This window comes from Rhincodon typus, chromosome 2 (genome assembly GCF_021869965.1).
Source record: "Rhincodon typus isolate 14 chromosome 2, sRhiTyp1.1, whole genome shotgun sequence".
In the NCBI taxonomy this organism is placed as follows: Eukaryota; Metazoa; Chordata; class Chondrichthyes; order Orectolobiformes; family Rhincodontidae; genus Rhincodon; species Rhincodon typus.
In genome coordinates this window covers 67,254,273-67,279,184 of record NC_063333.1, presented here as the reverse complement: position 1 = coordinate 67,279,184, position 24,912 = coordinate 67,254,273, and the positions used below count along the sequence as shown (strand labels likewise).

Below are 24,912 nucleotides of genomic sequence, written 5' to 3'. Positions count from 1 at the left end.
GCCCTGATAAGTGGGCCCTGTTTCCTCCTTCCATCTATGTATTGATATCACTCGTTGCCAGCCTAATCTCCTTATAACCTTTCATTACCATTGCTGTGAAGGTATAAAACAGAATTATAGAATCTCCATTCTTTATGTCTGACTCATTTACCTCTCTCTAAATCCCATTCTTCTTCTGTTATTTCAGTTTCAGTATGCGATTTAAACCCAATTTGTACCATCAAGTTTAGAGTCTGAGTGACTCAAATCCACATTTACACCATGATAGAGACCCTCTTCACCATGGCACAATCACCAGTGGATATCCTGAGTGTCACCCCCAACCCAGCATTTTCCATTTTAGGAGGCGGAGGATTGGGGGCAAGCCATTGTTCACAAATATATGCTTCATGGAGATAGCTGGCCATTAAATGATCAGCTGCCTCCACTCAAACTGGATTTTGGGGGTCGGTGGTGTGTGGAACCAACAGCATGCATATTTCAGCAGGTCAGTTCTCAGTGATTTGGTTTGAATAATCAGGGACCCATTTGGAGAGCTGTGGTACCCCTCTGGATATAATCTCACAACATCTTAGAATAGATCATAGAATCCCTACAGTGTGGAAACAGGCCCTTCGGCCCAACAAGTCCGCACCGAGCCTCAGAGCATCCCACCCAGACCCGTTCCCCCCATAACCCACCTAATCTACACATCCCTGAACACAATTTAGCATGGCCAATCCACCTAACCTGCACATCTTTGGACTGTTGGAGGAAACCGGAGCACCCCGGAGGAAACCCATGCAGATACAAGGAGAATGTGCAAACTCAACACAGACAGTCGCCCAAGGGTGGAATCAAACCGGGGTCCCTGGCACTGTGAGGCCTGAATGGCAGAGATCCTCTGGAGGGACCAAGTCAAGTATTTTTTGGGAGTGGGTTTCAGTGATTTTTAGGCAAGATTGTTTACTGAGGAGAAGATTGTGTGCTAAAGGCACATAAATCCCTGGGAACTATCCAACTTGTCAAGGAATGAAAGGCACCTTTCAAGAAATATCAAACTTGTCAAAGAAACGTTGGATTCTTAAGACATTTCAAGAAGTGTCAAAGCAGTCAAGACCTGCCAAATTAGATTTTATGATTGAGAGAGCTTTATTCAATAGTGTAGTCCACAGTATGTAATAGAACTGTACTTTTTTTGTCCTCTGTGCATGATTACTGTGGATAGTAGGTGAATTGACATTGTAGGTGAAGGGGATACATCATGGATGGAAACAGGCACTAAGTGGCATAGGGATATGAGGGGCCATTGGATATGCGTAGAGAGGCATAGGGTATATAGTGGGCCAAAGGGACTGAGACAAGGGCATTAGTAGGGTTTTCAAGGATGGGGCATTGGAAATGTGTGGGGGTAAAGTGAGTGAAGGAAGGTGAAGCCTGGAGCAATGTATATTTTGTTCTTTTTAATATTTCTGGCCACAGTGCTGCAGCTCCAAGATAGGCTTTATACCTCATTAGCCTTGGGATGACCTATCCAGAATCACAATCTAAACTGGCCCTCAAAGCCAAAATTGGGAAATGGAGACAGCCATCTCTAAAGGTCAAGTTCACAGAGTCAGGAATTTTCCAGCCAGTTTCCAACTGATCCAGGATCAAAAATCAGGGCCTCCATGGGGGTTCCTCAAAAAGACTAGTTGAATTGCCGTACTATTGTTTGCCAGATTCCTTGTGGAGGGCACCATTTTGGATCATACCTTCAATTATGGCACATACTGCACACAACTCCATGAAAAGTCTGACAGAAGTCATGCTCAACCATTGTTTCAGTGCTCGAAACAAGGTCCTTTACATTCTGTCTAATATGGACACTCTTGTTACAGAGCTCTAACCAGCACAGTCCTGGCTTGAAATGCAATGAAACTCAACCCAGAACACATATACAGTAACTGCCTTTTCCTCTAAACGGAATGATATATTGGAGCGTAAGAAAGTGTTGTACATACCGCTCTTCACGGTTCTGTCCCACACAGACACGTCCACCATGCCGAGGAGTTGGGTTACTACAAGACCGCTGTCGGACCTGAAACCCGATTCCACAACTGGTACTGCAAGGAGACCACAGTGTCCAAGGGGTCCAGCCACCGTTCCTATTAAACAATGTGATCAAATTTTAGCTTGAACAATTACAATCAACAAGCAGAAGAGTGAAGATGTATATCATTGTTTGCAATATCCTGGTCTGCAACGTGTAAGATAAAAATCAGTTAGATTTTACAGTGAATGAACTTTACTAAATATATCTTAGGTCACATACTAGGTCAAGATGATGGAGATTTAACAGGAGTGAGCCAGACAAAATTTGACTGGAAAATATTACGTAAGTCATGGCTCTTTCCATTCTGTTTGCTTACCTAGAACAGTTTGCAACCTCCACACTGGCACCCTCACACTGTCGGCCTCCACACTGTGGAGATGGACTATCACACAGACGAGTTCTACAGGTACATAACCCGATGGTATTACCATCAGCATGGCTGCAGGATTTCCATGGCAACCAGGCTCCAAAATTACCATCCGTAGTCACGTTTCTTGTCTGAAAGACAAACAGCAAGTAAAATATCAGGGCACTCTAAAATAAGATTGAAGTTGATTATTTTTGGTTGGTCATTCTACAAATACTGTCAATTGTTTCATACTTTGAAATCAATAAGCTTCTCTTTGTGTATCACCTACATTATGATTAGTGATGATGATCATTGTGGCTGAATGAAACAAATTTTTGGTTGACAAGGGAGTCGAGGGTCATGGGGACATGCAGAAAACTGGAGTTAAAGCCACAGTTGGATCAGCCATGATCTTACTCACTGCCTGAGCAGGTGCAAGGGGTTGAATGGCCAACTCGTGCTCCAGTTTGGTGGAATTCTTTGAGGACATTACTTGCATGGTGGACAATGAGGAACCTATGGATGTGGTGTATCTGGATTTCCAGAAGGCATTTGATAAGGTGCCACACCAAAGGCTGCTACATAAGATAAAGTTGCACGGTATTACAGGTAATGTATTGGCATGGATAGAGGATTGGTTGACCAGTAGAAAGCAAAGAGAAGGGGTAAATGGGTGTTTTTCTGGTTGGCGGTCAGTGGTTAGTGGTGTGCCTCAGGGATCAGTGTTGGGACCTAAATTGTTTACAATTTACATAGATGACTTGGAGTTGGGGACTAAGTGTGGTGTGTCAAAATTTGCAGATGACACTAAGGTGAGTGGTACAGCAAAGTGTGCAGAAGACACTGAAAGTCTGCAGAGGGATATAGATAGTCTAAGTGAGTGGGCAAAGGTCTGGCAGATGGAGTACAATGTTGATAAGTGTGAGGTCATCCATTTTGGTAGGAATAACAAGAAAATGGACTATGTTTTAAATGGTAAAAAATTGCAGCACGCTGCTGTGCAGAGGGACTTGGGTGTCTTTGTGCATGAATCGCTGAAGGTGGGATTGCAGGTGCAGCAGGTAATTAAAAAGGCAAATGGAATTTTGTCTGCCATTGCTCGAGGGATGGAGTTTAAAAACAGGGAGGCTATGCTGCAGCTGTATAGGGTCCTGGTGAGGCCACACCTGGAGTACTGTGTGCAGTTTTGGTCTCCTTACTTGAGAAGAGATATATTAGCACTGGAGGGGGTGCAGAGGAGATTCACTCGGTTGATTCCAGAGTTGAGAGGGTTGGATTATGAGGAGAGACTGAGTGGACTGGGATTATACTCATTGGAATTCAGAAGAATGAGGGGAGATCTGATAGAAACATATAAGATTATAAGGGAATAGATAAAGTGGAGGCAGAGAGGTTGTTTCCGCTAGCAGGTGAAACTAGGACTAGAGGGCATCCCAAAATAAAGGGAAGCAGATGTAGGACTGAGGTCAGGAGGAACTTCTTCACCCAAAGGGTTGTGAATCTGTGGAATTCCCTGCCCAGTGAAGCAGTTGAAGCTACCTCACTGAATGTTTTTAAGGCAAGGCGAGATAAATTTTTGAACAGTAAAGGAATTAAGGGTTATGGTGAGTGGGCGGGTAAGTGGAGCTCAGTCTCAAAAAGATCAGCCATGATCTTATTAAATGGCAGGGCAGGCTCGAGAGGCCAGATGGCCTACTCCTGCTCCTAGTTCTTATGTTCTTAATTTCTTTGTTCTTATACATTCCAGTGATTATGTGAAACATATTGGCATAGTGCAATGTTTGTTATTCAATCTTTCGCTGATGGTGGATATTGTTTCTGATATATCTCTGAAAAGAAAATTGCTGGTTTAATCCTACAATATGCAGAACAGCTGCTCTGAGGAAGGGTCACCGGACCCGAAACGTTAACTCTGATTTTCTCTTCACAGATGCTGCCAGACCTGCTGAGCTTTCCCAGCAATTTCTGTTTTTGTTGCAGAAGATTAAGGTGGGAGAAGGAGAAAATGGCGTTGTAGTGATTGTAACTAGGTCAGACGGTGGACCTCATAGAATATGAGTTCCTGGATTGGGGCTGTTAATCTCGTCCAGTCAGGGGGTCCTGGCTGACAGGTAAGAACAGGAGTGTCAGAGATCCTGTTCACTCCTACAGCTGGCTCTGAGGAAGCTGGATCAGTGTCAAGGACTCTGCATGTGTAAACAGAGGGTGTTGGTAACGGGATAACAGCCTCTGTGGAATTATTTCAGGTACCTTTCAGTTTAATTTTCTCAAATGGAGATGCAATAGGAGGAACTAAGATGAAAACTATTAGCTACGTAAGACAGGACTAAAGTGAGCAGTATGGAAAATATTACAAAACTTCCATTTGTAGAATCTCTGGATTAAGTGTCATCATAGCAAGACTATAGGCTCGGATTTTGTAGTCAGCAGCAAGTAGCAGTGTTCACCTCTGACTTTGAAGAAAGCTGTTCACAAACATCTGGTGATCTCTGTGGTATAACTTTCCTATTTCCTGATATTAATTGGAATCTGATGACAAATCGAGGTGACCTCCAGACATCAAGCAACAGCGAAATCATCAAAATTGCCATTAAAATGCAGTTACAGCTTATTCAACAAGATTTTACTTTTTCAAGGCTTTTTATATTGAAATTTACAGAATAAAAATGAACATTCTTATCAATTCAATGGTTTCTCAATGATTGCAGTCTGGAGATATTTCAACACCTCAACGTTTGGAGAAACACAGAATCACCGACAGCAATTTCTGGATTTCCATATTGAGTGGCACACCAGCGGATTCCAAATGTTGCTATCAGTCTCAGAGGTTCAATGATGGCAAACACCAACAGTTGCGCCGTCATTACTATTTTGAAATCCGGGCCATGGTGGACTATGAGAATGCTTCCCAGATAACCTCAATTTTCTGTCACATTGAAAGAATTGCTGTTGGACGGATTGACAGATCAACAAAAATCCCCAATTAACGAACAATGCTGAATGCTCTACCTTTCTCCAGCCACTCAATCAGACACTTCTCGTAGCATGCGTCTTTACCACTGTTGCTGGCAAGCTGGACTGAATTACTGCTTCAGACAAGCCAAGATGCCAGGGCTGTTATCATTTTCCTAAGGAGTGCAATTAAAGAGGGGGTCTAATTTTAAAGTTGGCAGATCAGTTCAGCCAACTGCACAAAATCACTGAGATTGTTGGAGATGAGCACAGTGCCCATTGCAATCCCCTGAGAAGTTGTTGATACCTGGTGGATAAAGAGGAGTGTTTTTGTTTGTTTCTTTGGACTGCACCATGGGGTGAGTCAGTGCATGACGCAGATAGGCTCCCATAATCTGTGAATTATTTTTACAGATATTTCAGCAACTATATGACGATAACATTAATAACTGAGATTTCACTGCAGTGCAGTCTGCATACAATTAGGGGACTAACATGCTAAACATCAAAATATGCATGAGGAATCTTAACAAGACATCCTGTTTGCTTATTCCAATCAATCCCTCCCATGCACTTTATTTGATAAGATGGTCATTGAATTGAATGGATAAATCCATTAATATAATCTAACCCCAAACCCTGATATCTATACTTGTCACAAATATAAATTGCAGGGAATAGAATACATTCCAATAAATAAGAAAAATTCTGAGGATGGGCCTGCAATTGTAGTAAACTAAAAAGTCAAAAACAGCATTAAACTCCAAGATATATAATTCTGCAAAGATAGGTGGCAGGTCATAAGATTGGACAGAATATAAGAATTAGCAAAGAATTACTAAAAGATTATTTTTTCTTATTCATTCACGGGTTGAGGGGGTGGCTGGCTAGGCAGCATTTATTGCCCATCCCTAGTTGCCCAGAGGGCAGTTTAGAGTCAACCACTTTGCTGTGGATCGAGAGGCACATGGTAAGGCCAGGCCAGGTAAGGATGGCAGTTCCCTTCCCTAAAGGATATTAATGAACCCGATGGATTTTTCCAACAATCAACAATGGGTTCATGGTCATCATTAAATTCTTAATTCCAGATATTTTATTGAACTCAAATTCCACCATCTGCTGTGGTGGGATTCAAACCCGGGTCCCCAGAATGGGCAGCACAGTGGCTCAGTGGTTAGCACTGCTGCCTCACAGCGCCAGGGACCTGGGTTTGACTCCACCCTCAGGCGACTGTCTGTGTGGAGTCTGCACATTCTCCCCATGTCTGCATCGGTTTCCTCCGGGTGCTCCGGTTTCCTCCCACAGTCCAAAGATGTGCAGGGCAGGTGGACTGGCCATGCTAAATTCCCGTAGTGTTCAGGGATGCGTAGATTGTGTAGACATGGGGAAATGCAGGGGTAGGGGAATGAGTCTGGGTGGGATGTTCTTCAGATGGGTCATGTGGATTTGTTGGGCTGAATGGCCTGTTTCCATGCTGTAGGAATTCTATGATATATAGACAGCACCTTCCAAACCCGTGACCTCTACCAACTAGAAGGCAAGGACAGCAGATATATGGGAACACCATTACCTGTAAGTTACCCAACAAGGCACACACCATTCTGACATGGAAATGTGTTGCTAAAATCCTGGATATCCCTCCTTATTGGCATTGCCAGGGTACCCTCATCAAATGGACTGCAGTAGTTTGAGAAGGCAACTCTCCACAATTCTCTCAAGGGAAATTAGGCATGGGCAATAAATGCTGGTCCCGCCATTGTTGTCCAAGTCCTACAAACACTGCTGCCACGAAGAGGCAGGAACCCAAATTCAATTCGACTGTCTGTGTGGAGTTGGCACATTTTCCTTGTTTCTGTGTGGGTTTCCTCCAGGTGCTCCAATATCCTCCCACAGTCCAAAGATGTGCAGTTTAGGTGGATTGGCTGTGCTAAATTAACCATAAGGTCCAAGAATGTGCGGGCCAGGTGGATTGGCCATGCGAAATGCAGGGCTACAGAATAGGGTAGGGGGTGGGTTTGGGTGGGATGCTCTTCGGAGGGACACTGTAGACCCGATGGGCCGAATGGCCTGCTTCCACACTCCAGGGATTCTATGAAGTGAATTTTAAAAAAGTTGGATGAGGAAATGCTGTGAAGCTCTCTATAGTTAAATAGTCTACAGATTTGACAATCTCAGGTCACATGTACAGAATGTACTGCTGAACTCCACTTCCTCAGCATTCATGGCTCTCAGGAGAGAGGAGAAAATAGCAAAAGGTAATGTATTACAACAGTGATAAATATGACCTATTGAACTATTAGTTCCTGTCATCTGTTTGTTATACTTGAAACCTTTTATGGACTGAAATAATGTTTAAAATAGAAGACAAATGGGCCACTACTACAAAATTCACATGATCACAGACTGAGGCAAGCTTGATGAGATCTAACTGGAATAAATAAACCCATCTGCACTTAGATTACTATTTTATCTAAAGACTAATCTCATGTCTTCTTCCATAAACCTTGAACATCATTGCTATGTAAATAGTCATCAAATGAATGCCCTCGTCAATGCTCTAACCTGCCTCCAACCACACTTATATGCAGCACATTCCATACCTTAACTACTTGTGTAAAACAGTTTATTTTTTCTCACCTCACATCTCCCTCAGTTTCCACTGTTCTAGATCTGTTTACACGTGGGAACAGTTTCTCACAATCCACTCTGTCCAGACACTTCATGATTTTTAAAACTTCTATCAAATTTCCTCTTAGCCTTCTACTTTCCAACGGAAACTGCCCAGATAAGACTGCTAAGAGTCCATGGTATGAAGGGCAAAGAACTGGCATGAGTAGGGGATTGACTAATTGACAGAAGGCAGAGAGTAGGGATAAAGGGGTCTTTTTCAGGATGGCAACCGGTGACTAGTGGATTTCCGCAGGAGCCAGTGTTGGAACACCACTATTCACACTGTACATTAATGATCTGGATAAATGATCTGAGGACATTGTTGCTAAGTTGGCAGATGACACAAAGATAGGTGGAGGGACAGGTCATGTCGAGGAAGCAGGAAGGCTGCAGAAGTGCTTGAACAGATTAGGAGAGTGGGCAGAGAAGTGGCATTTGTAACACAAAATGGAAAAGTGTGAGGTTATGTACTTTGGTAGGAAAAACAGAGGTGTAGCCTATTTTCTAAACAGGGAAAGACTTCGGAAATCTGAAGCACAATAGGAGTCCTGGTCCATCATTCTCTTAAGGTTAACTTGCAGGTTCAGTGGCAGTTAGGAAGGCAAATGCAACGTTAGCATTCATTTCAAGAGGGCTAGAATACATGAGCAGGGATGTACTGCTGAGGCTGTGTAAGGCTTTGGTCAGTCTGCATTTGGAATATTTGAGCAGTTTTGGGTGTCATATCTAAGGAAGGATGTGCTGGCCTTGGAGGGGGTCCATAGGTGTTCTACAAGAATGATCCCAGGAATGAAGGGTTAGTCATATGAGAAGCAGTTGACTCTGGGTCTGTAATCAACGAAGTTTAGAAAGATAAGGGGGAATTTCATTGAAACTTACAGAATACTGCGAGGCCTGAATAGAGTGGACATGGAGAAGATGTTTCCATTAGTAGGAGAGAATGGGACACAAAAGCACAGCCTCAAAGTGAAGGAAAACCCTTTGGAACAGAGATGAGCAGGAATTTCTTCAGCCAGAGAGCAGTGAATCTGTGTAACTCATGGCCACAAAAGGCTTTTGAACCAACTCATTGAGTGTCTTTAGGACAGAGATACGTAGGTTCTCAATTACTAAGGGGATCAAGGGTTATGGGGAGAAGGCAGGAGAATGGGTTTGAGAAACTTATTAGCCATGACCAAATTGGTTCGCAGATGTGATGGGCCAAATGGCCTAATGATGCTCCTATGTTCTTATGGTCTTCTCCAATCTTTCCTCATACCTGAAGTGTCTCACCCTGAAACTATTATCATAAATTATCATAATTATTATCATAATTTGTGGAATGCATTGCTGGAGAGGGTAGTGGAGTCAGCCTCATTAGGGGCATTTAAGCGGCTGTTAGATAGGTATATGGATGATAGTATAAGGTAGGGGTGGAGGTTTGATAGACCTTAGGTTTAGGGTAAACATTCAGCACAACATTGTGGGCCGAAGGGCCTGTACTGTGCTGTACAGTTCTATGTTCTATGTTCTATAAATCTCTTTTGCACTCTCTCCAATCCATTCACATCCATCCTATAGTGTAGTGCCCAGAACTGTCTACGATATTCCAGCAAAAGTCTAACCAGGACTTCCCTTCCAGAGGCAACTGACAGACTACTGTGTGCTCTGCTTTACCGAGACATGGCTCACCCCTGCTATACCTGACTGTGCCTTCCAAGCTGACGGGTTCTCCATATATCGCATGGACCACACAGAGTCCATGGGTAAGGCAAAGGGCCGAGGGGTATACTTCCTAATCAACAGCTCCTGGTGCTCAGACACAGCAACCCTGGTGAACCACTGCTACCCAGACATAGAATACCTTACAGTGAAATGCTGTCCTTACTATCTGCCACGCAAGTTCACCTCCACCATCCTGACAGCAGTCTACATACTATCCGTACGGATGTGAAGAATGCCCTGGATGAAATTTACACCGCCACAAACCATCTGGAGAGAAGATTCCCCAACGCCTTATTCACCATGGCCAGCAACTTCATCCAGGCCAACCACAAGAGGACGCTGCCAAAACATCACCAACACATCTCCTACCCCACCAGGGCATTGAACATCCTGGGCCATTGCTACACAACCATCAAAGATACCTACTGCTCCATGGCCTGTCCACACTTCGGAAAACCAGATCACAACGCTGCGTTTCTCTTCCCAGCTTACAAGCTGAAATGGGAGGATCCTTCACAGAACATAGTACAATGCTCATCTGAGGCAGTGGAAGAGCTTCTCAGAGACTGCTTGGAATCAGCAGATTGGACCTTATTCAAGAAATCAGCGGACAACCTAGACAAGTACGCCACCACCGTCACAGACTCTGTTAGCAAGTGCGTGGAGGACTGCATGCCAAAGAAATCAATCCAGGTGTTCCCCAACCAGAAACCTTGGGTGAACCGGGAAATCCACCACCTACTGAAGGTCAGGCATGCAACCTCCCCAGATCGGCGATGGTAGGCGCCACGGTAGACGATGGCCTAGTGGTATTATCGCTAGACTATTTATCCAGAGACCTAGGTAATGTTCTGGGGACCTGATTTCGAATCCCACCAAGGCAGATGGTGGAATTAAGAATCTAATGATGACCATGAAACCATTACTGATTGTCAGGAAAAACCCATCTGGTTCATGTGACTCTAGACCTACAGCAATGTGGTTGACTCTCAACTGCCCTCTGGGCAATTAGGGAAGGGCAATAAATGCTGGTCCAGCCAGCGATGCCGACATCCCATGAATGAATTAAAAAAACTACACGGAAAATCCAGATATGACCTCCACAAAGCATCAGAGATGCCAAGAGGCAATAGTGAATCAAGTCAGAGGGCCAAACCAACCATATGGACACCCGCACCTGTGGGAAGGCCTACACAATATTACAGGATACAAAACGAAGCAGAATAAGATAGTGGATAAGAACACATCCCTCTCTGATGCGCTCAATGCTTTCTATGGTCAGTTTGAGCAGAATGCCAGCAGTGCCATGTCACCTGCCCCAGACACACCTGTTCCCTCTGTCACCGCTGCAAACATCAGATCGTCTTCCGGAGAGTCAGCCCAAGGAAAGCAACGGGCTCAGATGGAGTCCCCAGCCATGCACTTAGATCCTGTATGGACCAGCTGGTGGAGGTACTCACTGACATCTTCAACCTCTCCCTCCTACAGGCTGAAGTCACCACCTGCTTCATAAGCAAGCACATGCAATGTGCCTTAGTGACTACCACCCAGTGGCTCTGACCTCAATAATCATGAAGTGCTTCAAGAGGCTGGTCATGGCCCACATCAACTCCAGTCTCCCAGCCCGTCTCGATCCCCTGCAACTTGCCTACCGACAAAACAGGTCCACAACGGAAGCCAACGCCCTGGACCTACACTCATCGCTGGAACATCTGGACATCAAAGACACCGACATCAGACTCCTACTTAGCGACTACAGTTCTGCCTTCAACACCATAAGCACTAATCTCAAAACTCCCAGACCTAGGTCTCAGCTCTGCCCTCTACAACTGGATCCTCAGCTTCTTGTACCATAGACCGCAATCAGTGAAGACAGACAACTGCACCTTCTACACAATAACACTCAAAACTGAAGACCAAAAAGGATGCGTTTTCAGCCCCCTACTGTACTCCCTTTACACCTACGACAGTGTTGCCAAATTCCGAATGAACACCATCTACAAATTTGCTGACGATACCACTGTATAGGATGGATATCAAACAATGATGAGCCTGAATACAGAAAGGAGATACAGGGCTTGGTGTTGTGGTGCAACGATAACAGCCTCTGTCTCAATGTCAGCAAAAGAACTGATCATTTCCTTCCGGAAGACAGGAGAAGGACACACCCCCATCTATATCAACAGAACTAAGGTGAAGAAGGTCAAGTTCCCTGGAGTGACGATAACTGTCAACCTGTCCTCGACCTCCCAGGTAGATGCAATAATCAAGAAGGCACAACATTGCCTCTTCCTCCTCAGGCAGCTTAGGAAATTCGGCATGTCTATAACAACCCTCTCCAACTTCTACAGATGCACCATTGAAAACATACTGTCCGGGTACATAACGGCCTGGTACGGCAACTGCTCTGCCCAGAACCATAAGAAACTACAGAAGGTGGTGTGCACAGCCCAGACCATCATGGATGCCAACCTTCCGTCCATGGACTCCATTTATATGGCTCACTGCCACAGAAAGGCTGCCAACATCATCGAAGACACATCACACCCCGGTAATGATCTCCTACAACCTCTTCCGTCAGGTAAAAGATACAGAAGCCTGAACACACGCACTAATAGGCTCAAGCACAGCTTCTTCTCTGCTGTTATTAGACTGATGAATGGACTCTCTAACTTCAAATAATGTTGATCTTGTTACTGTTGATCTCGCTTTGTGTACCTCCTGTGCAATGTAACCTGTATGCCTCACTCTGGCTAAGCACCCTATGATCTGTATGTCCTTGTTTGTTATGATCTGTCTGTACTGTTTGCAAAACAAAGCTTTTCACTGTACTTAGGTACATGTGACTACAATAAATCAAAAATCAAAATCAAACCCAAGTCTTATATAATAAATTAATTATAAGCTCCCTGCTCTTGTACTATATGTCCCAACTTGTGGAGTCCAGAATACTCTATGTCTCATTAATATCTCTTAATATCTCTCATGCCACCTTTAATGACTTGTGTACTTACACCCATGTTTCTCTGCTCCTGCGCACCCTTTTAAACAAGGGCAGTATTCTCAACTGTCTCTCCATGTTTTTTTGCATCAAAGTACATCACCTCACATGTCTGTTTTGTGGCACTGTTTAGAACACTTTTACTATTGATGTGCTTACACAAGCCTTTCTGATTTTCTGTTATGTTAGCTGCCAGTCTTTTTCTCATGATTCTTCTTCGCTTCAAAACTTATCACTGTGCTTTGCGTGCCTGTTTGATGCTGCATTTTTATTATATTTTTCTTCCAATCATTGAAGAAAGCCTTGGTAATTGGAGCCTTCATTTGCAGCAAACTGCGTTTTATTTAAAGTGTGATAGCTGTGGTGCTGAAAAGAAACAAAACATATGTTGTGACTGACCAAGGGGCTTAGAAAGAAGGCAGACGATTCTCTCACCTCATTGTAACAGTGGTTACAGTGCATTATAAAACTTAAAATAGTTCTACACATTAATGATTGATATAAATCTTTAGTGAAGAACTAAAGAACAATAAAGAATCAGCAATATGTAAGCAATTGTATATATCACCCAATTCAATACTCTGATGTTTTAAAAGAATGTGGGAATTTTGAGAATGAACATACTCACTGGGCACAAATTGATTTCTTGCTCCCACTGGGTCATACTCATGCTTTCTTCTAATGTTGTGCATTTCTTTAAGACCAAGTCCCAACCACAGTAAGGGTCTCGAGCTCCCACACATGAACTGTAGGCAAAGGATAATAAGGTTAAACTTTAAATCTCACTTTAACCCACTCTTACAACTGTACATCATTAGATCATAGTATATTTTGCAACGTTTATTATCCATGTATGCATATCTGCATTTAGGTCAACTAGAAATAAATTCTGTCCTCTGTATTTTTTTGGGAAGCTATAAGGACAGAAATTTGAGACTAAAGCAGTCCATGAAAATCTATAAGCTTCATTTGGTTTTACACTTGGAGTCAACAAGAGAAGTACACACTGCAAACATTTATTCTATCTGTTTATTTTTGATAATGGTTTATGTAAGAAAACAAATTGATCCAGCATATCTCTGGGATCCTAATCCCAACAGTTACACACTGATTGTGCCTTCTTGTGACCTCAATCAGCCAGGAGCCCAGACTGCTGCACAGCGAATGAAACTTGAGAGAGGAAACTAGATAGATGGCTAGGTTAAGTGGGCAAAAATTTGGCAAATGAAGTACAATTTGGGAAAATCTGAAGTTGTTCATTTTGGAAGGGAGCACAGAAGAACAAAATATATTTAAATGGAGAAAAACTGCAGAAAGCTGCAACACAAAGGAACTTAGGGGTACTTGTACACAAATGTTAGCACACAAATGCAGCAAGTAATCTGGAAAGCCAATGGAATGTGATCCCTTATTTCAAAGGGTTTGGAGTATGAGAGTCGGAAGATCTTTCTGGAATTGTACAAAGTACTGGTGAGACCACATCTGGAGTACCGTGAGCAGTTTTGGTCCCCTTGTTTAAGGAAAGATACCATTTCATCAGAGGCAGCTCAGAGAAGGTTCACAAGGACGATCTCTGGTATGGGCGAATTGTCTTAGGAGCAAAAGTTAAACAGATTGGGACTCCATTCACTGGATTTTAGAAGAAATTTTAGAAGAATGGGAGATGTTCTCGTTGAAACATACAGAGTTCTTAAGGGGCTTGACAGGGTTAATGGTGAGGGGATGTTTCCCCTCATAGAGGATTCTAGGACCAGACGGCATTGTCTCAGAATAAAGGGGCACTAATTTAAGACTAAGATAAGGATGAATTTCTTCTCCCAGAGGGTTGAGTGTCTTTGGAACTTGTTGCCACAAAGAACTGTGCGGGCAGAGTCCTTGTGCATTTTTAAGGCTGAGATAGATCTTGATCAGAAGGGGAATGAAGGATTATGGGGAAAGGGCATGAGGAATGTTGGATGAGCCATGATCCTATTGAATGGCGGAGCAGGCTTGAGGGGCCCAACAGCTTGGTCCTGTTCCCATTTCATATGGTCTTGTGGTTTTCAATGGCAGTTAGCAATTCCTCCTTGAGCCACCTGGGGTGAATTAACAAAAACCCAGTCAGAATATTTTAGAACGCTTCTCAGTGAAAGGAGAATGTCCAGATTAAATCATTACATAAATGTCAATGGCCAATGATAGGTCAATGGATGTGTGCACATGAGGAATGGGGTGACACTGATAAGATTTAATATGATACAAAGTTAAACTTGAATGGAATTGTAGCTTTGAGAACCTACAAAATTAACACTTTGAGGTGCAGATTCCATGGCCTCTTTGTACACTGGACATGTATAGAAGCAGAGGTTCAAATTCATTTCTTTCACCTACCATGACCCTGGCTATATCCCAGAGCCAGTATCATTCAAATAATAAAAGTGAACACTAAACCTGTAAAGGTACAACAGAGAAACTCGCACCGCACCAGCTGGCGTACTGGAGCATTACCTAGCCATGAGGGTAACCGTGAGCCTGTCAAGTCAAAGATCCTGGAGCAGGGAAATCATTTCCTTTATCTTCAAGAATGGTTGGTAAAAACGTCTGATCCAAGTGTGCCAGACCTTTAACTTCTACCGTGTCTGTGCAGAGGAAAGTCCCGATTGGCTTATGGAAAACCCACTTTTCAGAATTCCAATGTGAGAACACTCCCAAATATTACTCCATCCCCTGGACAAATACAGACCAGTAAGCAGGAGGCTAAACACACACCCCTCCACTGTTCCCTCGTCCACAGATAAGGGTTCATTGTTTTCTCAGTGAAGGAGACGGTAATCCACCAGATCCAGATGATGCTGCTGCTGCCAGAATTATCCCAGAATCGGGCAGAGTCATTTACTTTCTTGTGCTTTTTAATAGCACAAGCATTAACGTTAATATGATGGAATTAATTAATGGTCTATGATCAACACTGCATATTTACAGCAACAGCCATTTCATACATACAGAGTCAGCAAGCAATCACCATCAGTTTAACGAGTACAATGGATTCAACTCTCACTGGTATAAAACAAGTTTGTTTTTTCATTGATTTAATTAAAGCCTGTACCAGGACAAAAACAAAATGCATTCTGCAATAAAAGTGATAAAGTTTCAATGGAATAAAAGCTAGGAAACTCTAAACCCAAACTATAGTATTATCGAAGATTATATCAAGGTGCAGTAATACACAATTATCTTGTATTGGTAAATTTTTATTTTAAAAATTTACGACATAATTCATAAGTGAGGTAATACTCTGGAGTATTATGGCTACTCTCCACAACATATGAAACACTGCCATTGGAATTTTAACCTGTGTAAAGTTTGTTTTTCACTATTCTTTCACACAATCTATAGTCTTAACATTTCTGCTGATAAACTGTGTCAGTGCAGCCCAGACATAGCCTTTGTGATCCTTGCTTTGAAAACACTAATCCAAATGAGGTTTAACTGCGACGGATTGTCTGACATAGAAAAGACAAAAATGTGGACTGCAAATAAAAACCTACAGGGCTGCTTTGATAAGAAACTGGCTAGATGGGCGAAATGAGATGAAAAGCCAATGACTTGTCACTATATCATTAAGCACCTCTGTGTGCTGGCTCAGTCAAAGTGTGGTATTGAGTGGTTCCTGCCCTCAGCTTCCAAATAGCTGAGAAAAATTGAAAATAGAGAAATTGGAATCATCACTCCCTGGTTTTAATGGTCTCCACTCCATATCCACAACCCCCTAAGCAAACAAAAGCAAACAGTGGCTGTCAGCATTGATCCACTCCAGACAACAAAAAAATAAGATAAATTCACTTCTTGCAGACCCTTTAATATACCACTGTGTAACAACTGCAAGTGCACTACTTAACACTATGTGATTGCAAACTGCCAGCATCTCTGACCATGATTTATGCAATGCTCACAAAGACCTTCCTTTTCCCCTTTCTACTGTAATAGAATGGTATAGGTTTTCTGTGAGTGATTTATTTTTCCATCATTGATGTGCACTATTTGCTGTACTTTCATTTTTGGAGTGATCTGGATAAACTGCTGAGAACTTTAACATTATATCCGAGGGGTATCAACCAAATTGTTCAGGGAAACATAAAGAGCCAGGCTTAGCAGGTTTTGGGGGAAGGGAGCTTTGCATACAGAGACTTGCAGATTCCTGTACATTTACAGAGGATGCATCTAAGGCTCTGAGAATGCTTTCATTGTGCTCACTCTCTTTGCGTACTTGGAGATGGTCTGCCTCTTTCTACTTTCCATTGTTTTCTTAGCGCACACTCACTGACTTCAGCACTGACTTTTTTCGTTAATTCATGGGATACTGGGTGCAGACTGGTTTGATCTAATGGCATGGCCTCCTGTGCACTCCCACAGGAAAAAGGATGGTCTTCTTCTTTACTACTCCATCCACCGGCACCTCTGGAATTCTGTCCCCAAAAAGTGGGCCATGAGCCTTTCTTTGGTCTATGCTATAATGGTCAAACACCATAGTAGGAAGCACAATTCCTTGCTTGCAGTGGTGTGCAGTGAGTGACATTTCCACCTCTCCTGTCTCACAGTTCCCAAGATGCAGCTACAGCATTAATGAGGTACAGAGCAGCTCATGAGAAAAGTCACTCCGAGCCATAGGACAAGAGGGCATAGCCTCAAGATTAGAGGGAGCAGATTTAGGACTGAACTGAGAAGGAATTTCTTCACCCAGAGGGTTGTTAATCTATGGAATTCCTTGCCCAGTGAAGTAGTTGACACTACTTCAGTAAATGTTTTTTAAAAAAAAGGTAGATTTTTTTTGAACAATAAAGGAATTAAGGGATACGGTGAGAACGCGGGTAAGTGGATCTGAGTCCACGAAAGGATCAGCCATGATCTTATTGAATGGCGGAGCAGGCTCAAACGGCCAGACGGCCTACTCCTGCTCCTCGTTCTTATGTTCTTATTGTGGACTGGGTGCCATGAATCTCGCTCAACAAAATACTCCCTGCAAAAGAGAACATACTACTCCAAGTATAATTTGTCATTAGTCAGATAACGAGAATACAATTCTGTCACAATACAATTAAAACCTTCTTCGTACTCTAACATTCAACAATCTTACCTCTGACTTCTGTAAAAACTGCAGCGTTTCAGTGGGAGTCTTATCACATGTTCCTGTAGTCCAACAAACAGAACACTCTGACTGTGTAGGATTTGAAGGTTCCTCACACGCTCTCTTTGATTGATTGGAAAGAGTTCTATTTCCTCCAACAAACAACCACTCCCACTTTGATTCACAGGGGCAAGAACTTTCTTAATAGTTCCATAGTCTGGAAGGGAGAAGCATAAAGAAGCTAAACATAAGGCACAGTGGAAATAACAGCTGGTCAAAGGTATTACCTCACTTTCTTTTGTAAAAACATTTTAAAACCAATAGCCTTAGAAGTATTATGGTATTTTAACAGGCAAAATTAAGCAGTCTGTCATCAACTAAGAGACTGGGATACTCATCAGTCAAGATTTCTTCAAATAATTAATGACAATGACTAAATAAATCCAACATAAGCATAACGGATGAGATTGTGTGTGAGACAATAAGACGTCACAGCAGATGTAGACCATTCAGCCCAGTGAATCTTCTCTGCCATTCAACGAGATCATGGCTGATCTGATAAGTCTCAATTCCACTTTCTGGCCTTTGCCCCATAACCCTTGATTCTCTTTCTAATCAAAATTTATCTCAGCCTTGAATATACTAAATGAGCCAGTCTTGAAAGCCCTCTGTGAATTCCCACTTCACAACCCTCTGAAGGAACAAATTCCTCCCCATCTCTGTCTTAAAAGTGCAACATTGTCCCCTCTGCCTTTAGATGCTCCCATAACCTTTCCACATCTCCCGTCAAGTCCCCTAAGAATCGCCTAAGTTTCAAGAAGGTCGCCTCTCATTCTTCTGAATTCCATCAAGTACAGACCCAACCTACTCAACCTCTCCTCATAGGAAAGTCCCTCCATAGCTGGAATTAGTGCAGTGAACCTTGCCTGGTCTACCTTCAATGCAAACATATCTTTCTGTAGATAACATATCTAAAACTATTCACAGTATTCCAGCTGTGGTCTGACTCGTGCCTAGGATAGTTTTAGCAAAAGCTCCCTACTTTTATATCTTATTCCTTTTGAAATAAAAGCCAACATTCAGTTTGCCTTCTGTATAACCCCTACTGAACTTGGACGTTAGGTTTTTGTGATTCATGGTGGAGGATTCCCAAATCCTTGAGTCCAAAGATGTGTAGATTAGATGGAATGGTCATGTTAAATTGCCCCATACTGTCCAAGAATATGTAGGCGAGGTGGATTAGCCATGATAAATGCGGGTTTATAGGGATGAGGGGGATGCTTTTTGGAGGGTTGGCTCAGACTCGATAGGCTGAATGGCCTCTTTCTGTATGCAGGATTCTATGATCCTATGATTCCAACTCACTCTGTTCTGGAGCTTTCAACAGTCTTTCTCCGTTTAAATAATATCCAGCTCTTATTTCTTTCTGCCAAAGTGCATAACCTCATTTTCCCACATTATATTCCATCTGTCAAGTTTTCACCCATTTGTGTAACCTGTCTGTATCCCTCTGCAGACTCTTTATCTCATCCTCACCAATTACCTTTGAACCTATTTTTGTGTCATTTGTAAACTTGGTTACAGTACATTCATTTTCCTCATCCAACTCAATATATATCGCAAATAATTGTCCCAGCACTAACCCCTGTGCAACTCCAGGGGTTACAGGTTACAATCCTGAAGATGGTCACCTTATTCAAACTTTCTATCCTCTATTCGTTAGCCAATCTTTTATCTATGCTAACATACCATCTCCAACATCTGAGGTCTTATTAAGTAACTTTCTGTGTGGTACCTTATGAAACTCCTTCTGAAAATCCAAACGTAATACTTTTTCCACTTTATCCTGCTTGTTACCTACTCAAAGAATTCTAGTGTATTCGTCAGGCATGATTTTCCTTTCACGAAGCTATACTGACTCTGTTTGAACATCGATGCAAATAAAACCCAGGTACACCGATCGGTTAAAGTAAGCATGCAGTGCAGCAGTTGAGGAAGAAGGTCTGTTGGCCTTCATAGTGAGAGGAGTTGAGTGCAGGATCAGTGATATCTTGCTGCAATTGTACAGGTCCTTGCTGAGACCACACCTGGAGTACTGTGTGCAATTTTGGTCTCCTATCTAAATTGGAATGCTTTGGCTATGGAGGGAGTACAACAAAGGTTTACCAAATTGATTCCTGGGATGGCAGGGCAGACGTATCAAGAGACTCTAGACTGACTGGCACTATATTCACTGGCGTTTAGAAGAATAAGAGGGGATCTCGCAGAAACCTTTAAAATTGTAACAGACGTAGATAGGGTAAGCATAGGAAAGATGTTCCCAACTATGGGGAGTCCAGAACCAGGGATCACAGTCTCAGGTAATGGGATAAGAGGGACAAATGCTGTATCTAGCCCAGAGATTATGCAAATAATAAGCAGGGATGGGGTGGGAATCCTGGAGAAGTCAGGGAGAGGGAAATAGAAGTCTGACCAGTAGCTTTCATCATCCAATTTTCTCTAAACTTTCCCTAGTTTTTAGGCAGGATATTGGGAGTAAAATTGAGCCCCATATTCTCAGTGGAATAAAAATTTGTATTCTTCACCACTTCCATTACAAAACTCGTGCATAATTTATACTTTTACAGTACAACTTCATTCCGATATATGTGGAATTGATTTTCCTGTCCTTGAGCAAAGTATTTAACAATTTATAACTTGATGTATGTGATGTAATTAGATCAGCAGCAGAAGTGAGGTATGATAAATATCTCCACATGAGGAGCTGGACATATTCCACTTTTGCTGCTTATTAGTCATACCATCAGCTTCACTTGTGGAAATAACATCCAGTCAAAATAACATACCTGAGCTGTCATATACCATCTGTGAGTAGTAAATAGCCAAATGTCTGATTTGCAGATAAGAATGTCTGCCAACTACAGGTAACATTGGTTAGGCCACTTTTGGAATACTCTGTGCAATTCCGGTCTCCCTGCTATAGGAAGGATGTTGTGAAGCTTGAAAGGGCTCAGAAAAGATTTACATGAAAGTTGCCAGGGTTGGAGAGTTTGAGCTAGAAGGAGAGGCTGAAAGGCTGGGGCTATTTTCCCTGGAGTATCAGAAGCTGAGGGGTGACCTCATAGAGGTTTATAAAGTCATAAGGGGCATTGATAGGGTGAATAGGCATGGTCTTTTCCCTAGGGTAGCAAAGTCCAAAACTACAGGGCATAGGTTTAAGGTGAGAGGGGTAAGATTTAAAAGGGACCTGAGGGGCAACTTTTTCACGCAGAGGGTGGTGCGAATATGGAATGAGCTGCCAGAGGAAGTGGTGGAGGCTGGTACAATTACAACATTTAAAAGGCATCTGGACGGGTATATGAATAGGAAGAGTTTAAAGGGATAATGGGCCAAATGCTGGCAAATGAAACTCGATTAATGTAGGATATCTGGTCAGCATGGATGAGTTGCACCAAAGGGTCTGTTTCCATGCTATACATCTCTATGACTCTAAATAAAGTCATCCCCACAAACAGCTGAGGGTAGATTCAGACCCTTTATGGAGCAAAGACATTTGCAATGTGCAGATAATTTACATTTAAATAGCTGGATGTGAAAATTTCACTGCGCATATAGCTTAAGTCCTGTGTTTAATAAAACTCTTTTAAATGGTTCTCCTTAAACAATAAGCAGGAAACAGTGAAAGATATTGAATGACATCTTTACATTTAAAATATATTTAAGCTTTCACAAAAAGTTTCCTGTTTGTATGAGACAGCTTAATTATGAACCATAATTTTACTCGCATATTTATTTAATCCATTCAGTGTTACAATCTTCAAATTACTTCACTGGGATGGAACAACCTTTACCCAATCAACACAGAAGTAGACAGGAAACACGGATAGTATATGTCATGGACATCAAAGTGGCACAACAAATTATTTATCTCAACAAAACAAACTGATCAGATAATTCACAGGTGACATAAGTCACAAGTGAGCTCAGCTAAAAATATCCATTATATTGTGTTGCTGATTGCAACAGAATTTATTTACTATTGATCCTCCAAAGCATTGCAGAGAGGCAGTTAAGATTAAGTGGGCTCTGCAGGTGAAGATGTGTCAGAAAGCACAGGAAGCGAAAACATAGGGCCTTGTAAAGCACATTGGTGAGTTTGTGGCCAGGAAGGAGGGTGAGGAAAGAGAAAGTGTGAGCATAGGATTGGGATTGGGACAGTCAGACTAGTAAAGTCCAGGCAGAAAGAAGCCAGAGGGATGGTAGGGAGGAAGTGCCAGGAGGGTTACAGAGTTGGATAAGATATGTGATAAAGACGTGGAAGAAAGAGGCTGAGAGAAAGAAGGAGAATCAAGAAAGGATCCAGAGGGATGAGGATGGGGTAGAGAAAAGAGAGGAGTGGGAGGGAGAGAAAGCAATGGGGGTCCACTGGAAAAACGGTGACAGTGTGCAGCAATCGTCATGTAGCTTCAGGGACCCAGGGTGAGGTACCAAAATTCTCCAAAATGGCACCCACAGTCCTACTAAAAGAGGGAGACAGTAGCAAGGATGTTCTCTACTCACTGTGGTAAAGGAGGTCACAGAAGCAATTAATGCCATACACATGGGAGATGACAATCAGGAATGGTCCAAGTGCCACAAGGTATATAACAACTTTATCGAAGTGGACAAGGTGAGCTCTCCAATTCACTGAAAACTTTTCAATAATTTTACCACCATTACCACAACCACATCACAAATCAGCTATCATTTACCAAAACAAGGGCATTCACTCACCTCAACTGTTACATCTTCACAGGCAATACTCCATCATACCTCAGGTACATTTCACAACACAAATCATGGAAATACATTTGTCAATATGCTCATCACCATTACCATGTTTCCTGTTCCATAAGCAAATAACACATAAACAGCAGGAGGACTGACCTAGGAAGGTCAACCACACCTTCATGACACCATTCCTTCAGGTAGGCTGTGTTAACTCTCATCAGGAGGCCTCTGGTAGACAGTGCACCAGGGTAGGAGGATGTACTACCCAAAGGTATGTCAGCACTGCAGCTTCTTTATGTCCACAATTATCACTGATCCCACAAACCAATCCTTACTCCCCAACCTCCAAATTGCCTTATCATGTGCGTTCTCCTATAGAGTCCACTTAGTCTCCGAGGGTTCTCAGGAATAACGGGGAATGAAACTGGGGAAGAATGCACTGAATCAATGACTAGCACTCATTTAGGCAACCAAGAATTACATAAACGCTAGAACAGAACAAACATCTTCACAAGGCACTAGTGAGCAATAAGCATACCATGTTGTTGGGAGCAAGGTCAGAAATTTGTTCCATTGTAGAACAGCCAGATGAAGACCTCAGGGAACCAAGCTTCAGAAAGGACACAGGAGTCATCTTCAGCTTAGCCAATACCTTGATGAAGAGTTTGGAACTAACCACCTTCAGCATGAAGAGAGTGGCTAATTCGCCCAGTGACCTGGGAAACCCAATGTCATGCAGCATGTTATGACTGCCACAACAGGTTTGACTGGATGACTAAGTGCTGCAATGGAAGCTCAGCAAACTGTCATGGTGGCTCTGAGCTCCATTACACATATAGATCTGTAGACTACTATCAATGGCCAAAGAATTGTTCCAACAGATCACAAGGTGGACTCAACAAACAGACCCAGACAGTGACCTAGGCATCATAGAGTCACAATCTACTGGCCTCTCCCCATGTTTCCTTTCCTTGACCCATGTTCCATGTGGCATTGCCTGTCACTAATGCAGGGAGGTGGTAATGTAATTAAATGTCAAGGTGAGGTAGTTAGTTTGACTCTCAGTTAAAATGGTCATTGTTTAGCTCTTGTATGACATAAATATTATTTGTCAGTTATCAGTCCAAGCCTGAATGGTGCCCAACTCATTTTTGCATGCAGGCACAATTTGATTCATTATCTGAGTTACAAGTGGAATTGAACACCATGGAATCATCAGCAAACATCTAAATTTCTGATTGTGTTGTGGAGTAAAGGTCATTGATGAAACAGTCAAAGGAGCAGGAGTAGACCATCTGGCTTTGAAATCTGATCTGTAATGTTCTATATCAGCATCCCCTTTTCCAGACTTCACCAACATCCCTCAATATCTTTAGTATCAAAAAGTTTATTGATTACTATCTTGAACATACTGAACATCTAAACATCCACAGCTCTCCACACTTCTGGTGGTCTGGATGACTATTTGTGCAAAAGGTATCTCCAACTGGAGAAAATCAAGATCCAAGTGCATTCACAATGCTGAAAGGTTCATGGACAGCACATTTCAGGATTTGGTCACCCTGCAGGTTAAGAAAGTGCAGGCACATGAGTGAGTGGGTGACCTCCAGACAGAAGAAGTGCTCCAGGCACCATGTGAGGGAATACCCCAAGTGCATCTCACCTGCAAACTGTTTTTTTGGTTTTGGAAAAGGGTAAGGAACCAAGGCAGACCCAAGGTCGTGGCATTATTTTTTATTCACTCATGGGATTTGGTGTTGGTGGCTGGGCCAGCAATTATTGCCCATTCTTAGTTGCTCTTGAGAACGTGATGGTGAGCTGCCTTCTTGAACCACTGCAATCCATGTGCTATAGGTACACCCACAATGCTGTTTGGGAGGAATTCCAGGACTTTGACCCTGCGACAATGAATGAACAACGTTATATTTCCGAGTCAGGATGGTGACTGACTTGGAGGGGGATCTTGTAGGTGGTGTCATTTCCATGTATCTGCTGCCTGTGTCCTACTAGCTGGTTGAATCAGGGATAGTAGGAACTGCAGATGCTGGTGAATCCGAGACAACAAGGTGCAGGGCTGGATGAACACAGCAGGCCAAGCAGCATCATAGGAGCAGAGAGGCTGACGTTTCGGGCCTAGACCCTTCATCAGAAAAGGGGGAGGGGAAGGGGGTTCTGAAATAAATAGGGAGAGAGTGGGAGGCGGATAGAAGATGGATAGAGGAGAGGATAGGTGGAGAGGAGACAGACAGGTCAAAGAGGCGGGGATGGAGCCAGTAAAGGTGAGTGTA

General features: G+C 42.8%; 1 protein-coding gene across 1 annotated transcript in view; it reads right to left on the bottom strand.

Moving 5' to 3' along the window:
- Positions 1-24,912, bottom strand: part of sema5a (sema domain, seven thrombospondin repeats (type 1 and type 1-like), transmembrane domain (TM) and short cytoplasmic domain, (semaphorin) 5A) — a 95,483-nt gene that overhangs the window by 52,259 nt on the left and 18,312 nt on the right. Inside the window, exons 9-12 of the mRNA XM_048608254.1 lie at positions 17,864-18,071; positions 13,379-13,496; positions 2,391-2,572; positions 1,983-2,126 (exon numbers count right to left, since the gene is read on the bottom strand). Coding sequence (XP_048464211.1) covers positions 1,983-2,126; positions 2,391-2,572; positions 13,379-13,496; positions 17,864-18,071 — 652 coding nt within the window. The remainder of the gene's footprint in view (positions 1-1,982; positions 2,127-2,390; positions 2,573-13,378; positions 13,497-17,863; positions 18,072-24,912) is intronic.